This window comes from Glycine soja, chromosome 5, assembly GCF_004193775.1.
Source record: "Glycine soja cultivar W05 chromosome 5, ASM419377v2, whole genome shotgun sequence".
NCBI lineage: Eukaryota > Viridiplantae > Streptophyta > Magnoliopsida > Fabales > Fabaceae > Glycine > Glycine soja.
This window is the reverse complement of record NC_041006.1, coordinates 35,016,861-35,034,482: the sequence shown is the minus strand read 5'-3', so window position 1 is coordinate 35,034,482 and position 17,622 is coordinate 35,016,861. Positions and strand designations below refer to the sequence as shown.

Genomic DNA, 17,622 nt, shown 5'->3' with positions numbered 1-17,622 from the left:
TTTTGGCAACATTCTAAACCTGCAATATAAAATAGACCTAAGAAAATCCGTACAAATTTATCTATATATAAATTCAAATTATCATATAAATAACTAATAAATGATTTTATGATAATTTGAATTTATATATAAATAGGAATGGTTAAAATACATTTAATTGGTCTCATTTCCTGAGAATTTAAATTTTTTAATGTTTGGTTACAGTAGAACTGCATGTATAAGATTTTTTTTACAAGAATATTCTTTATTAAAATGTTTTTTTACTCAAAGTTCATTACAAATAAGATATTTAGCTAATTTACTTACAAAATTTGAATAATTTCTTTTTGGTCTGAATATATATATATATATATATATATATATATATATATATATATATATATATATATATATATATTTACAAATTTCAAAATTAAGGAAAGACAGAATCATGTGAATGAGCACAACAACAACAATGATAATTGAAACTTTTGGATAAAGATAAATCTCAACTTAGGATATTTTGCATTTGAAAAGGAAGTAATGTAGTTTTTTTATTATATAATTAATTTTTTTCTCCGAGATAGGAAAAGTTAGATTTTTACCTCTATAAAAAGATTCTAATTTTTTTTAGGAAATATTATTTTTAAAATAAATATCAACATGAAAAATTAATATTTTCAATCTAAGATTTTTAGAAAATTAAAAATTGCTTCCCTATCAAATATCCTCAAAAATCAAAATTCTCGTTTTAAAATCCGTGTTAAGTTTTTTTATATAAAAAAATAGTTTATGCAATTCAAAAGATCAATATTTATCTTTGCAAAACTAAATTTTACAATAAAATTAAAATTTATAATAAATAAATATTTTTAGCATATAAATTATATTTTGGATTCACAATAAATAATTTATATTATGATATAAGGTTATTTTTAACTATTTGATACTTGTATTTTTTTAAAAAATATTGAGATTCAATTTAAAAATAAAAGATGAAAAGGATAATTTGAAAAAGATAAATGATTAAGAAAATTAAATATATAGATGAAGATAATGGAAAAAGGGTTTGGGCATTGAGGTAGTCTATAAAAATTGTTTGAGTCAGTGTTAAATAAAATAAAATTTAAAATTTAAATCCAGAAATATATAGAGAAAAATTGTATAATACATGATATTAGGAAAATAGCATGTATCCCAATAAAAGTATTTTTTTTTTACCGCATCTCCATAAGAGTAATAACAACTCCTAAATGTGATTTAATAATTTTTTTAATAAAGACTTCCATTGAAGAATAACTCATAAATGCATTTTTATTGAAGATGACTTTAAAGAGTAGAGAATTAAGAAATATACATGGTAGTATTAATTTTTTAATTGTAAAGTCAATTACTATTCTGAAAGAAATTCAAAGAAAGAAAGTTTAAAAATAACTATAGTAGTTGTTTTAAAGGCTTAATCTCAAACTAACATGGCTAAATATAGAAAGGGGAATGACCAAAAGCCCCCATTTTCTTCCAGAATATTCTCTGTAAAATCCAAAATCAGCACCCACCAGTCCTCAGATGCACAGCAACAAATATATATAGAGAAAGAGTGTGTTGTGTGGTGACTTGTGAATATGAGCCACCATTTAAGACTACAACACATGCGTGATCAGTAAGCCATACCCTTTGTTCCACATTCTTCATTAATCCCAACCCTAGATCTTCCTCTTCAAGCCCCTCCCTTTGCGTCATCCCAACTCAACCACCGCTTCACCCTCATTCCATCACTCACCCTTTTCAAACCCCAGATCTCTCCAATTCTCGCTCTTATTGATTTCAACGCCATACCCATTTCATATTATCCGTTTTTCAACTCTTTTTTGGCCTTAATCACTTCTGGGGTGGCCTTGTTTCTAAACAAAATTGCTGCTTTTTGCTTTATTTGCTCTCAATTCTGCGTTTCTTTTAGTGGGGCCCTCTTGAATTGCTCTGTTTTTGTTATAAACTCGTTGTTTCTTTGCTTAGATCTAGTTGTGTTTGGGTATGCTTTATATGCGGTTGTAGTGTATTGTTGCAAGTGAGTTCTCATGGCAATGCCATCGGGAAATGTGGTAATACAGGACAAAATGCAGTTTCCAAGTGGCGGTGCCGGTGCCGGTGGTGCTGGCGGAGAGATCCACCAGCCCCACTACTGCCAGCAATGGTTTGTTGATGAGAGGGATGGGCTTATTGGCTGGCTGCGAAGCGAATTTGCAGCTGCCAATGCCATCATAGACTCCCTTTGTCACCATTTACGCGTTGTCGGTGACCCTGGGGAGTATGATATGGTCATTGGGGCCATTCAGCAAAGGAGGTGTAATTGGAACCAGGTGCTGATGATGCAGCAATACTTTTCTGTGGCTGATGTGGCGCATGCGCTGCAGCAAGTGGCGTGGAGGAGGCAGCAGAGGCCTCTGGATCCAGTGAAAGTGGGTGCAAAGGAATTTAGGAAATCCGGTTCGGGATACCGGCATGGGCAGAGGTTTGAGCCTGTAAAGGAAGGTTATAATTCTAGTGTAGAGTCTTATAATCAATATGATGCAAATGTCACGGTTACTGGAGGCACGGAGAAAGGGACTCCAGTTGTTGAGAAGAGTGAAGAACATAAATCTGGTGGAAAGGTTGAGAAAGTGGGGGATAAGGGTTTAGCATCTGCTGAAGACAAGAAAGGTAAATAATGGGTTAATCAGTCTGTATTATGCATTTATTTGATTATGCTACAACATGGTGAATCTTGTACTGAGTGACTGTCGATATTAACAGTGTTTTGTGTTCATTATAATCCAAGTAGTAGTGAAATGAGAGCAACAATTTATAGAAAAGTCAGTGGAGATAATCAGATCATTTTATGCATGTGTTTGCATATAAAAATACAATTTTGATGAGGAAAGTAAAAAATCTCTTATGTAAGAATCATTGTGGAAAGGCCAGGTACTAGCAGAACAAAAATTTGCATATGGAATTCACAATACCATGCTATTATTACTTAACTTAGTGTCAAACTAGAATACATGCAAAGGACAATTTATGGAATTGTTGCTGACTAAAAATTCAAATCGTCAAATGTTTAAATTAAGGCTGTTTTTTTGTTTGTTTCTTATGATCTGGTGCCTTCTGCTATCCAATTAATGGAAAGATATAGGATAAGTTCACTGATCATTAATACACAAGAAATTCCTGCAGTCTATTAACTTCTTTGCTCTCTTGCTTGTGTGAGCAGATGCTATAACAAAGCATCAAACTGATGGCAGCTTGAAGAGCACAAGGAGTACTGAAGGATCTTTGTCCAACTTAGAATCTGAAGCTGTTGTAAATGATGAATGTATATCTAATTCTAAAGGTCTTCTTCCTCCTGACAATGATGATAGTGAAGATATATTATAGATCTTGTTTAACTTAAAAGAGTTTAGGGCAGCAGACTAATGCTAGTTGCATTGCATTCATGAAGTTTAGGAATCTAGAAAATGTAGTTAAAGTTTGGGTGTGAAATAACAAAAATGTAGGTACTGACTCTTGTATGATTTAGACATACACTGAGAGTCAAATCTTATGCAGTTTATAATCATAGTTTTCTGTGCTGATTTTTTGTTTAGTACTAGTATTTGTTTATATCAATCCTTATATTTATAAATCAGTCTTCAATCTTGGATGTGAAAACATTTTTATTTTTATTATATTCTCTTGCTCTGTGTAACACACTGACACATGACCTTACCATTATTTAGCACTTATTTTTATATTTTTGAACATTTTGAAATTATTATTAATTTTAAAATGTTCTTTTATATTGATATTTATTTTTTATGTAAACTATCCTGTTACATTAAATTCAACTTCTCAAATCTTAGCTATAATTACTTTTAAATTTTTATATATTAATTTTCTTTTACTTTGAAATTGATTCTTTTTATTTTTATTTTTTAAATTTGCTCGCTTTCTCTAAATATTTTTGTTTTAGATCCATACTTTTTAGTTAAATGACACTTAACTCTTGTGAAATGTGTTTACAGGGGACGATTCACATTCTGTGCAAAATCAACATCAGAGCCAAAGTCTTTCTACCAAAGCAAAAACTTTTATTGGCAATGAAATGTTTGATGGGAAGATGGTAGGGTCCTTTAAAATGTTTCTTCAATTTTCTTGATGTCATTATTTCAGGATGGGTATATGCCTTCTCATAAGTTTTCTTTTATTTTTCGTCTATCTTTTATATTCTATATTTTAAGATGTACCTTTGTATTTTTTTACTTTTAGGTGAATGTGGTTGATGGACTGAAGTTGTATGAAGATTTATTTGATAGCACTGAAATTGCAAATCTTGTTTCATTGGTCAATGATCTAAGGGTTTCTGGAAAAAAAGGACAGTTACAAGGTAAATGTACTATCTGCGTTCTATCTTCAGACTGGAAGATTGTTACTGCTTCCCTTTTTAATAGTACTTGATTCATAGCAAATAGATGTGGACATATGCATGGCAGGCCCTTTGCCCATGTTCTTAAAGCTCGAGGTTTTTGTGTAAAAAGGTGTTTGACTTGTATCTATTTTTCTTTGGTTCATCTCAGTATTTGAACAGTCATGGACATAGAATCAGCTTGCACTATTCTCGGTTAATAACAATGAGTAGTGTATGAGTCATGAGTTCTAATATATAATTTGCTCATGGTAAGTAATATGAATCATAGTATCCCAAGCCCAAAAGGGGAGTGATCTGATAACTTGCAGTCAGGGGAGTAAGCTGGTTCTCCAATGGTATTTGTACGTGAGGATCAGATTCAAGAGGTGAGGGATAGAGAGATAGCAGCAAACCTTGAGGTGGCTATGTTTAGGCCCTTTTCGTAACTTCCTTCCTTATCCTTAGTCTTAGTCACTAATGTGTTCATTGGTACCCTAATTATTGTGTTGAGCCCTAGTCCCAGAACAGTGCATTTCCTGATATTCGTCTTTTTCCTTACTATTGCTACTATTAGTTTTATGTCTGTTAATGATTAAATTTTTTTGAAGACCCAAGAGAATGCTTAATGAGGTATGCTAGGGACAGACAACGAGAAAAGGAGCCAAAAGAATGCATATCACCCTATTACTGTTTTTTTTCCCGACATCCGCCTGTTGGTTGATGCTCAATTTGATAATTGGGCACTTGCAATACATATATGCTGATGTTCAGATTGATTATTGTATTTTATGTTCTCCTGTGGGGAAAGGATTTTTGCTTTTGTTGTCACCATAGATCATTCAAGTTTTTGTTTTTATTTTTAAAAAATGTATTATTAGTTGCTGAATATCTTTTATAAGCAGGAAGTCAGGCATATATAGTTTCAAGAAGGCCCATGAAAGGGCATGGAAGGGAGATGATTCAGTTGGGTGTTCCAATTGCTGATGCCCCAGCAGAAGGGGAAAATATGACAGGAGCCTCCAAAGGCAAGTTGTATTGTTATTATTATTATTATGTGATTTTCTTTAGATACCAATCTACTATAGTTCACAAAAGTTTCTTATTTGCAGTCTTTTATAGCACCCTTGCAATAATGGTTTTTTCAACTTTTACTGATTGAATCTGGCAGATATGAATGTAGAACCTATTCCTTCCTTGTTTCAAGATATTATTGAGCGTATGGTTTCCTCGCAAGTAATGACTGTGAAGCCTGATTGTTGCATTGTGGATTTCTATAATGAGGTTGATTTTTCTATTCTACTTTTTATGAGAAAAGCTAGCAACACTAGTTAACACATTTTTTCATAACTATTATTGGGTGAAATTCATGAGTCCTACTTTCAAAACCCTATTTAGTAGGTTCCACATGGATTTTATCTAATAATTAATGGTGTGTTGAAAAGAGAATGGTAAACAGTGTATTGCTAGCATTCTAAATTTTTATTTATTGGTATCGGATTTGCTAACCTAACCTGGCATCACAATTGACTATTGCCTGTAGGGTGATCACTCACAACCCCACAGTTGGCCATCATGGTATGGAAGGCCTGTTTATATCCTTTTTCTGACTGAATGTGAAATGACTTTTGGAAGAGTAATTGCCTCAGAGCATCCTGGGGATTATAGGGGTGGTATCAAGCTTTCTCTAGTTCCTGGGTAATGCTTGTTAACCTTGTCTTTCACTATGATAATGCACCTGATATTTGTTCTATAATATTGTTTTTTGAGAAATTACAATTAATGAGTGTAATTTGGCTCTGGTGACCGTGATTATATATGTGTGTAATGCACAAGAGAATTCTCCATTTTATACGGGTGACAATATTGGTCTTTTGTCATTATTTGTAACCTTACAATTAAAAGGTTTTCCACTATTACTTAATCTTATCACAAGGTGTCCTCATTGTTTGTTAAGCGGGAGTTTGTGGGACTTGAATGTTTTGGGTCATTCTGTTCTTGGAGGTGATTATTAAGTTGGAAAACCTTTGTAGGGCATGCTTACTTGCTTGTTGCTGCTATTAATTTTGGGAGTAGACTCTAGCAGCATTATGTGCATTCTGCATTCTGGGTGTGCAGAATTCATTGTTAAGGGAGAGCTACTTGTTTTAATGTGTTACACTAGTACTGCAATCTGCAAACCGTCTACCTGTTATACTGATTCTATACTTGATATCTGATATGATTTTTGGCTTTGGCTATTATAGGTCCCTTCTGGTTATGGAAGGTAAATCCAGTGATTTTGCTAAGCATGCTCTTCCTTCCGTACGCAAACAACGCATACTTGTTACCTTCACAAAGTCCCAACCAAGAAAGTCACTATCAAGTGATGCTCAACGGCTTGCCTCGACAGCAACATCTTCTCATTGGGGTCCATTGCCAAGCCGATCCCCCAATCATGTCCGTCATCACGTAGGCTCCAAGCATTATGCTACACTTCCAACAACTGGAGTACTGCCATCTCCACCCATTCGACCACAAATGGCAGCTCCAGTTGGCATGCAACCATTGTTTGTTACTGCGCCAGTTGTACCTCCCATGCCATTTCCTGCACCTGTGGCATTCCCACCCGGTTCTACTGGATGGACAGGAGCACCTCCTCCAAGGCATCCCCCTCCTCGAGTCCCTGCTCCTGGGACAGGAGTCTTCCTACCTCCGCCGGGCTCAGGTAATTCATCTCAACAGTTACCAGCGGGTACTTTGGCTGAAGTGAACCCAAGCACGGAAACTCCAACCATGCTGGAGAAGGAAAATGGGAAAACTAATCATAATAGTACAAGTGCTTCACCAAAAGGAAAAGTGCAAAAGCAAGAATGCAATGGGCATGCGGCTGATGGAACTCAAGTTGAACCAGCTCTAGAGACACGGCAAGATAGCAATGACAAAGCTGCACCATGTCATTGAGCTGTACCATAATTACAGAGATAAAGAGAGAAAAGAGAGGAAAAGCTTATCACACGAACACGATAGGCGGTGAACTTGACTTGAGTTTGAAGCAAATGTAAAGCGCGGCAACACGAGATATCACTATACTGCAGGGGAGAACAAGGGAAGGAGGTAGAACTTTTGGTTCTCTCTGTATTCCTTTCTTTGCTCCATTCCTTTTTTGTTGTCTTAAAATATTAACTGTTACAGCAAGGGAAACCCATTCTTAATTCTAATTTTGGCCTTTCCTATCTTAATTATTTTATTTTAATGCTTCTTACTGTTAATATTGATCTTGTGGTAGTGTGTGCGTGTTTCAACTGGATTTGTTAAAACTTAAAACTAGTTTAAGGCATACAAAATGGCATGTTGAGACGGAATCAAATAGAAGTTGGCAACATATCCCATTTGAAGCTTGTCAATTAAATAATTAACAATACCGATACAACACCACTTTAGAAACTATTGTAATATTGCCCTACTATGTTCCAAAAACCACTAGACATTATCATGTCCTAAACAAGAACGAAATTGGACATCAAAACTTAAATTCTTTGTCAAGGTTTTACAAACAAACCAGTCAACATTTTTTAGCTCCTTAATATTAAGATTCTACACAAAGCACTATAGGATTGAAGCTAACTCTCGAAATCTTTGGAGGACGTTAAAGCTATTCTGAATAAAATTAGATTTCGTGCTTGTTCAATATATGAATTTATAAAATGATATATTAATTTCACATTGTGCAGTTTATTAATAATAATAGTAAACAAACACTTATTTTTCCCTTTTATCATATTTTTCCTTCTCAACTTTCTTGTATCTATTAAGCAGATTCAATTAAAGTTTGGTGAAAAAATGTATTATATAAGTATACACAAGTAAGTCATTTTTAGAGTGATTCCATACACAATGTTACAAGTTAAATTGATTTTTATTTCAAACATATATCATATCTTAAAAATGACTTATTTTTTATTATTTTTTTCATCAGTGTTATTTTGAATAATTATTGTATGTTTTAAAAACACGCGTTTTTAAAACACATAATAATATAATAGTATGTCATTTTTAATTATATACACCAATTTTAAAATATTTGTACAAAATATCAATGCTAATATTTCATGTATCTTTCTTTTTATCATTTAGATATCCACAAAGCAAACAATGTAGAGCTAGAAGCACCATATTTATAGATGATCAATCTGCGCTAACATTCCCTTTGCGATAAATATGTTGCAAGGATGAAAGATATTTCACGTATCTATTTATATCTATTGAATTTTATATTTTCTTTTATTTCAATGGTGCATCCAATTTTTTTTTATCGTGACCTTTTTTTTTTTTTTATAATAATTGTATTGAGGTTTGAATCAATAATCTCATGTTAGAATTTGATTACTGTCTAGATCATATAATTTCTTTGTATTTGATGATAGGTTGATAGTTAAGTTATATTTCATTTAAATATTTACAAATTAATTAAAACATTTTTAATATAATTTTAAATGAAATACACTAATAATATAAAAAAATTATATTATTATTAATTTTAATTATAATTATCAATTACCATATGTTTTAAAATTATTAATTTTAATTATAATTTCTTAAAAAATATATTTAAATTTTTTAAATTAATTGAGAATATAGTAATTTTTATGGTGACATTATATTAAAATTAAACCTTCTTGTTAATTTTGATTCTTTTTAGGTTTTAGGTTAGATTACTCATATGTTTCCTATAGTTTCACGATTCATAACTTTTTAGTTAAAGTGATTTTTTTAATTCTTATAGTTTTAAAAGTAATCTTTTTAGTTTTTATAATTATATTTTAATTCTCTTTTAGTTCCTATAATTTGGAAGTGATTTTTTTAGTCTCTATAATTTGTATTTTAATTATCTTTTAATCCTTACTAAAAAAATATATAAAAATAATTAATTAAAAATTAGATATAAATTATCAATTATTTTTTCATTACAAATTATCTTGCGATAAATTAGTTACGAATTATTTGCTAATATTTTTTAGTTAATCGTAATAAATAATATTACTCATCATTTGATGGTAAGGACTAAAAGAAAATTAAAATACACAAGTAAAAAAATTATTTTCAAACTATGAACTAAAAAAAATAAAATAGATAAAGGTTAAAAAAATCACTTTAAAATTAAACTAGTTTTTATATATAACCATAAATTTTGCAGTTGAACAGCTTAGCCCTAACCCGGGTAAGAAAGGTGGGTAAAGTAATTACGCAGAGAGTAAAGTTTCAACTTTCAAAGACACGACATGCGAATCCGATCCGTAGGTAATAATAACATTTGAAGAAGAAACACAAACACACGACACGGAGTTCAGTAGCAATGTCCGAGGTTGAGTTTGAACCTCAATCACCACGCCTCTTCATCCCCAACTTCCTCTCCCTCAACGAATGCAGAGTTAGTTTCTTTCTTTGCTTGCTTTAATTAAACATTTGCTCTTTCTTTTTATTCTGATTTTGATTTTGGTGAAGGAATTGGAATTCATCCACAAGAGTAGCAGCACGGTGGGTTACAGACCCATTGTCTTCTCCACCACTCTCTCCCATCTCATTGCTACCAATTCTTCCCACTTCATCATTCCTTTTATACCCATCAGAGGTAGTTTTACATCAAAACTTCATTTTCAGTTACCCCCACAATTTAACAATCTCTTTCAAGTTTATTTGTTTTCAAATTTGGTGGCAGAACGGTTGAAAGACAAGCTAGAGGAGTTTTTCAAGTGTGAGTATGAGCTCTTCATTGAATTCACTGGTTTAATAAGGTTGGTTACCTTACCTCGCTTCAATGTTTGGTTTTTTATTCTCTATTTGATAAGCATTTTTACCATCTTGTTTAATGGTACTATGAATCAGTTGGAGCAGAGGAGCAAGCATTGGATGGCATAGTGATGATAACAGGCCCTACCTCAAACAACGTCACTTCTCAGTGAGTATTATTCAACCGATCAACCCGTTTTTAAGATATTGAATTCTTGTTATGTTATGCACTATTGATCACTACTTTTTTTTTCCCTTTTGGTAATACCATGAAAGGAAGTATGCTATTTGAACACTTATGGCCCGGATTTCAGTGGTGGACTCTTTCACTTCCAGGATGGTGAGCCCAAGTCAATTGTGCCAAAAGCCGTTAACATTCTTACGGTGGCATAGTCTGTCTTGCGAAATTCGTTATTGAACTATAATATGTTCATTTATCATTCCAAGTAGGAAATGAGCTGTCTTTCACTGTGTTTATCTTTATTTGAACTTGAGGATGATTGGTTTTTATTTCAGGATGTTCTGATGTACACAGCTGATGACCATAACATTCATTCTGTTGATGAGGTATATTCAAATGCTCTCTTTTCTTTTGAGTGTCTTTTTATTTACTTGGTTGTACATGTTCAACTTTAATATTAAATCAGAATTGAATCTTTATTGCCTCCTCCCTATCTCTCGAGTCCAAGAAAAAGAATTCTTTGTAAACTAACATGATTTGGCTTCTTATATTGATTATTGTTTCTCTCATCAATCAGCCTCAATCAAAAGTTGATCTTGATTATTGTCATGCCAACAATTCATTTCCCTAATTCAAATGTGATTCATTTCCCTTAATCATAAACAGTGTATAAATATGTTGTACATCATTCATAACATACATAAGAAATTATTCTATCCATTTCAAATGAGTGCAAAGAGTAAGTAGGCTGCTGTTATCTATTTTTTTTTTAAAATATTAATTGCATTTATAACCTCATGCCTTCTATTAAATTTTCAACAAATATGATAATAGAATAAAGACCTTTCTGTTTCATTTGGACAAAATATGCAGACAGGAAACTTTCATCTGTTATGGACTATCAATAGAGATTGAATAGATTTTGAGATTGATGTAGGTGACAGTTGTAAATAATTTTTTGAAGGACTAAATTGATATAAAATCATTCTTTCATGGAGTGAATGATAGTTCAATCATCAATAAATATATGGCCATCTTAAATTTTTCTGATATGAAGTTATTTTTTACAGATAACTGAAGGAGAAAGGCTCACACTTGCTTTATGGTTCAGTCGTGATGGCTCCCATGATGAGGATATGAAGCTCATTTCTCTTCTTTCACGACACCTGTTGCATGACAACATGGCTGATTCATACTTACCTTTGCCAGCATCCAGTAATATGTACTGGTTTTCTAAGGACCAAGCTTCCAATTATCAGTTCGGTTTTAATATATGCTGGGCTAGACTGCATGTTCTTGGATACGACATATATATTTCTCAAGACAGTAGCTGTGAGTCCGATGTCTCTGAATCACTGTTAAAGCCAGTGCGCTTAGTGAGGGAGAATGAGTTGCTAGACCAGGAATTTGTCAATATTATGCATGCACTTCAGGTATTTTGTTAATATTAAAAGATCAATTGTATAGCAAAAGCTCGTAATTATACATTGAAAGCCTATAAGAAGTGACCATGATTTTTGGTCTTCTTTCTCATCCTTCACAAAAAGCAGGTTTATAAAAACCACTGGTACTCAATCCTTTGTTGTGCTTGGCAAAGCTGTCAAAGCAAAACAAAACTAACTAGAAATTTAGTTTTCCACTTTATCCAATGGAGAGAATCCTTTTTCCAGTGTTAGATATTATTATTATTTTTAAAAGAAGAGATTCATGAGAACAAAGAGATAATTATAAGTTTAGTAGATTTGATTGATGAAAACTATCAATGTGTTATGTGTAGAACAATCAGACCATCCATCATTTTTTTTTTTTGATAATGAAAAGTTTATGTGATTGGGTCCCAAGGGCTCACCAGGGTCAGGGCAAGCCTCAAGGCTCAATGATCACTTACAGAAGTACTTACAAATACTACAAAGTAGTGTATGCCTTTGTTTCTGAAACTTCTATAGCACGAGTTAGGGTGCATACTACAGCTACTGCAAGGACATTAGAATTTCTCTAAACGTTCTTTTTTCTTCTTTTCTTTGTTACAAATAGTACATTTTTAAGTTGCCCTAATTGTCAGCCAGAGGGACCTCCATTTTCATAACATAGAGCCGGTAATGTGTGTACTTTAGCTTATTATATCCAGGCTGCTACGCTACGGTCTTTGGATATGCTCCATGTATGCAAAACTTTGCCAAAGGCATCATAAAATATGATATCTGCTTTGCTTTTGGTGATCTGCATAGACATGAATCCTTGCCCATCATAATACAACTTCAGTTCTTCCAGTTTCCATGGCTTGACATCGCCCGACCATGCCTTTGATCCACCTCCACTTGTTATAAAGTGAATTCCACTGGATTGTTTATGCAAACCACAGAAGCTTGAATGTCAGAACAGTGATGATGTTGAAGCTAACCATTTAAGAGTAAGATATATGCTTACCTATTATTGTCAATTATATGCTGCAAGCAGTGGTCATGTCCATTTATGTATGCATCAACATCGTTCGCCTGGACCAATAATGAAGAAACTAACTGGTCAGAAATTGTAAATTTTTCATGCAACGATTTCAACCATTACAAGGGAATTAGAGTTTTAACATGGTCTCAGCTAATTTACTTATGAAACCTGGTTAACTTACCTAGTTAGACCATGTAATATGTATCATCTTTAACAAATACTGAAGGGGGCATTTGGTAATTATATTATAAGATATCTTGGTGTCTTAGATATGCAAATGCTTGGAAAATGGAATGCCGACATGGCAGCAATGTACTTGTCATACTAGAAACACGAGGAATCTTAAATACGGGTAATTAACGTATTAATATGAGAATGTGATTTGATTACCTCTAAGATGGGAACAAGTAGCTGTTTAAGCTCTTCGGTGTTACCATGATGCCCAGCACTGTTGATGGTATGATGACCCACCACCATCTTCCATTTTGCTTTTGATTGAGCCAAAGCTAAATCAACATCCTACAGAAAGATAGATTTCAGGGACAGTCCATAATTTCCCTCCTTTTAATGTTGCAATTAAATGAAAGATGTATTAATGCAAATTTAAAGTCTTTGATATCTTAGTTGTAATAAGTTTTTTGACTTGTTTAAAAGGATGTTACATTTTCCTAAACCATGTCATAATTTTCAATTGTGAATTATTTCAAGAAATTAAATACGAAAATGGCCGCTTATTTTAGTTTTTTTAATAGTTTTTGGAACTGACTAAGACATTATTTCTTGACAAAGGCCAACAAATTTGAATTTGTAAGTTATAAGTTGTAAGTTGTAACCAACCTTCAAGAGTTCTGAATGGTAAGCTAGGCGAGGAAGAACGCCTTCCCAGTCATAGGTATGCTCTCCTGGGTCCGTGAAGTACTCTTCTACAAATGGAGTGGTGTCCACAAAGAAAAATTCCACAATTTCTACATAAATAAGGGGTAAAAACACAATTGTTATAAGGTTTAATTCAATAAATGAATACTTTTATTATGTAATCATCACAAAACATTACAGCACCAATTACATTATTTACAACAACAAAGTCTTATCTCACTAAATGAGATTGATTGCATAGATCACACACCACGTTACATTTAGTATCGTTAAAAAACATAGTTTCACCATAGTTCTAGAAAGAAATATGTTGTGGATAATTTATGTTAAGTATAACGGGTTCGAACATCAATTACATAATTTCATTTAAATTATTATTTCTTAAAATACAAATGTGTAAATTATACCTCCATCGAGAATAAAAGATCTCATGCAAAGCCATCTGCTATCTTTTTGTTTTAGAATTGGACTTAGTTGTGCCCCAACATCACCTCTGTAGTCATGGTTACCCAGAACTGCCACAGTAAAAAAAAGAAAAAGAAAAAGAAAAAGGAAGATGAATTTCTTAATTAGCAAATAATTTTATGAAGTTGGCACACCAAAAGCCATGCTTAAAGTATTTGAATTTTGTAGTATTAACTTACCAGTGTACCATGTCTTTTGCAAGCTTGGGGCAGTGTACATGTCGACGAATGATTGGTAGAATGCTGGATCATCAACCCCTTTTAGTCCATCTTCGTAAAAATTGTCACCAGTGGAGATCACAAAATCTATGTCTAGTTTCTCTCCCACAATTCCCATCTAAAAAAAATAAGCAATGAGGAGTTACTACTCGATACCCCAAAAGAGGAAGGAAAAAAAAACATACTAGCAACTTAAAAATGGAATTGGCTGTTTGTAAAATCTAAACTTAATTATCTCACTTTATAGTAGATGTGCATACAACATTTTTGGAGTCAAATGCGCTATTAACCGTTCAATGTTAAACCCTCGAGCTTAAACATGATACAAAGCAGGAGCTGCCACATCTAAATGTGAGGAAATAATAGATTTTCTTTTGTGAATAATGTAGAAGAATGTAAATGTAAGATGGAGTACATTAGCGTCTCAATTCCTTAATAAGATCTTAGAGAAATGACCATATATTATTCTGTCACTTGTAAGTTCGTTCATGTGTATTTTGTTTTATTCTAGATAGGATAGTTTTATAAGAAAAACAAGTTCTTGTCTATTTCTCGAAAATAAACTTCAAGAATTTAATAATAACTAACTTGGTTTTAATGAATTTGAGTATAATTATTATTTTATACTACCATCTAATTATACTTTGTTATATTTTTAGAAATATTGGGCACATTACATAATTATTATCATTGTCAAATTTTTTAATAATATGTGATGATATTTAATTAAATTATAGTTTTTTTTATATAATTACAATACACAGGAACAGTTTTTATTTACTTTTAAAAATGTATAATAAATTGTAAATATTAAATTAGATGAAGTGGTTGGATCGAAACAATTTGGCGTTTATATCTAGACCGAACAGAACACACGGGCTTATCATAGGCTCTACTACGGGGTTGAGTCAATCACATTTTTCTCATTGAAGGCTAGATCTCATCAAGGAAAAACTTATTTGGAATTTGCTTACACCTCAGGAGTCAGAACTCTTGAATCATTCCGGTGTCTACTCAACAATACGTGAAATATAAAGTAAAATTTAAAAAGAAACTTTTAACTTTAAATAAAAAAGTTATATATCTTAAAATATAAGTTTGAGTTTGCTCATAAAATTAAGATTGTTAGTATTTTTAGGCTTGATAGGTGGATAATATGATATGTGATTTTTTTAATAAATTTAAGATAGACTCTCATACCATCATCTTAGAACGTGGATTAAATTTAACTAAATCTAAAAAATAAAATCATAATAAACAAAATAAATATGAATCAAATAAACAAATAAGTTTACATAATTACATTGTGGACTTATATAACCACACCTAATAAACCTAATATCCTATTATCTCCGAATGTTTTCAATTTTATCCTTTTTTTTTCTCTATACTATCAATTCTAACAATATATGAATTTTTTTCTAATATATATAGTCTTTTATACTTTTAAAAATTAATAAGAAATAATTTTTTAAAATTTGAAAGACCTATGACTTGAGTGTTTAGATTGTTTTATCTTTAGATCGTCCTGATCATTGTGACGTGTATTTCAATTATTATTATTATAGTTATTTTTAATAGCATGCTCATGTTGTATTGGAATATGCCTTGGAATATATACATATCGTCTGTGTTGTATTGGAATATGCGTGGGGTTATCTCCACAAGATTAACGCTTTGATGCTTGGCCATGTCGTTGTGGTGGGTTTAGAAACCATAGGTCTCACAAGTATTGGAATATGCTTGTCCAAATGCATTAAAAACTCTACAGTGTCTACACTATACGAAGGTTTCATTTTTAATTACTAGAGAAAGGTTCCTTATGTGACCATAGTTTTGGGGGAGAGAGATTATCAGAGGCAGAAATTAAAATCGCATATCTCTTGCATCCCAAATTCTAAAAGACACCACTATAAAAATTAAAAAGGGCAAAGGTAGATGAGTGATGATGACATCTATGTTGCTATCATTATCTAGTGGAAGACAGGGATTGATAGATAGAAGACAAAAAAAAAAAAAAAGAAGAAGAAGTAACTGATCAAAATGGGTAATGTGTAACGTCCACTTTGTTTTGGGGTGGATGAGGGAGCAATTGGAAGAGAAAGATCATAAAAAAAAAGTTGATAAATATAGTAATTGATGTGATAAAAAAAATAAGAAAGAAAAAACGGAAAAGAATATACTGAATGCATGTTAATCAATAATAACCTGATAAAGCTAAGAGAAAAAGTGAATGTATATATTAAGAAACCCGTAAAGCTAAGAGGTGAATGCTTGAAAATGTATCAGCATCTATGTGAAGCATATGGAATATGCCTCAGATTTATATATATGTTTGATGAAATATATTAACATAAAAAGAATAATAAATCAATTCAATTTAAACTGATTTAGACTAGTTAAATTGAATTGGTTTTGGATTTTTAACTAAATCAATTGGACAATATAATAAAAACTGATTAATTAATTGAATGAATTGATTTTTCTCGTTATCAATTCTAAAAAATGCTATTAGTTTTTGTAGATAGTTCGACTAAACATACGGATAATAGATTAACTACAACCTTTTGTTTGAACATACTGAAAATGCCAAACTGCACTCCGTATAGTTAGCATCGTCATTGCTTTTAGTCTTAAACAGGGGTTATACTTATGTGATTAACTAAATATCCATAATTTAGACTTTGGGTAAGAGCAGATTTTCATGTGAACTAACCGATCACATGTTATGTGCAGGTGCGTGCAAATTTAATGTGCAGAACAATAATATATTCCATTGAATTATGCTTTAATTTGTATAATTATCTATTAATTATATGTGACAATGAGATTGATAACCTAAGAAATTAAAAATGAAGATATAAAAGAAGAGGGAGATTAGGCAAAAACTAAACCTGATTGGCGACCAAAGATTGATTGTAGGTTCCTTTTCTTCCCCAATCTCCAAGGACCAATATATTAAGAGATTGTTGTTTTTTTGGAGGGTGTTTGAATATGGGAAGTTCCGCAATAGAAGGAGTTACCATTAAGCAGAACATACCAATTACGAACATAAGAGGGAATAACATGCGTTGGTTTAAAGATGAAGCCATGGTTTAATTTTAAGGACCTGCAAGTTCTCCAACCCAGGGAAAGAGAGAAAGAGAAAGAGAGAGGGAGGGAGGGATAGAGAGATTGTAATTTTATGAGAGAAGATACTGTATATATACATACATACAAATTTGAACGTAATAAATAATAGTTTTTCCTTAATTTTAATATAGAATATTAAA

The 17,622-nt window shown here is 32.0% G+C and overlaps 3 protein-coding genes across 8 annotated transcripts; 2 read left to right on the top strand and 1 right to left on the bottom strand.

Annotated features, from left to right (window-relative positions):
• The first annotated feature begins 1,524 nt into the window (after positions 1–1,524).
• LOC114412744 (RNA demethylase ALKBH10B-like) lies at positions 1,525–7,623 on the top strand. 3 transcript variants are annotated; one of them, XM_028376767.1, is made up of 8 exons: positions 1,525–2,676; positions 3,227–3,346; positions 4,017–4,114; positions 4,261–4,378; positions 5,302–5,424; positions 5,580–5,680; positions 5,940–6,094; positions 6,643–7,623. In XM_028376767.1, the coding sequence occupies exons 1-8, from the start codon at positions 2,055–2,057 to the stop codon at positions 7,337–7,339; spliced, it is 2,034 nt and encodes a 677-aa protein (XP_028232568.1). In that variant the 5' UTR covers positions 1,525–2,054; the 3' UTR covers positions 7,340–7,623. The 3 variants fall into 3 exon arrangements, with proteins under 3 accessions (XP_028232568.1, XP_028232569.1, XP_028232567.1); XM_028376766.1 differs by having other exon boundaries at positions 1,526–2,676; positions 5,568–5,680; XM_028376768.1 differs by lacking the exon at positions 3,227–3,346 and having other exon boundaries at positions 5,568–5,680.
• Positions 7,624–9,603: 1,980 nt separating this feature from the next.
• Positions 9,604–12,021, top strand: LOC114412743. Of its 3 annotated transcripts, XM_028376765.1 has the most exons (7): positions 9,611–9,806; positions 9,881–10,007; positions 10,095–10,170; positions 10,262–10,334; positions 10,442–10,505; positions 10,682–10,732; positions 11,417–11,553. In XM_028376765.1, the coding sequence occupies exons 1-6, from the start codon at positions 9,732–9,734 to the stop codon at positions 10,702–10,704; spliced, it is 438 nt and encodes a 145-aa protein (XP_028232566.1). In that variant the 5' UTR covers positions 9,611–9,731; the 3' UTR covers positions 10,705–10,732; positions 11,417–11,553. The 3 variants fall into 3 exon arrangements, with proteins under 3 accessions (XP_028232565.1, XP_028232564.1, XP_028232566.1); XM_028376764.1 differs by lacking the exon at positions 10,442–10,505 and having other exon boundaries at positions 9,604–9,806; positions 9,902–10,007; positions 11,417–12,021; XM_028376763.1 differs by lacking the exon at positions 10,442–10,505 and having other exon boundaries at positions 9,608–9,806; positions 11,417–12,021.
• A 92-nt stretch (positions 12,022–12,113) lies between these two features.
• On the bottom strand, positions 12,114–17,541 carry LOC114412742 (purple acid phosphatase 3-like). 2 transcript variants are annotated; one of them, XM_028376761.1, is made up of 7 exons: positions 17,245–17,541; positions 14,312–14,468; positions 14,075–14,182; positions 13,629–13,756; positions 13,182–13,310; positions 12,774–12,841; positions 12,114–12,684 (listed from the first exon to the last, which is right to left on the bottom strand). In XM_028376761.1, the coding sequence occupies exons 1-7, from the start codon at positions 17,440–17,442 to the stop codon at positions 12,465–12,467; spliced, it is 1,008 nt and encodes a 335-aa protein (XP_028232562.1). In that variant the 5' UTR covers positions 17,443–17,541; the 3' UTR covers positions 12,114–12,464. The 2 variants fall into 2 exon arrangements, with proteins under 2 accessions (XP_028232562.1, XP_028232563.1); XM_028376762.1 differs by lacking the exon at positions 17,245–17,541 and adding an exon at positions 14,591–14,728.
• Positions 17,542–17,622: the final 81 nt, after the last annotated feature.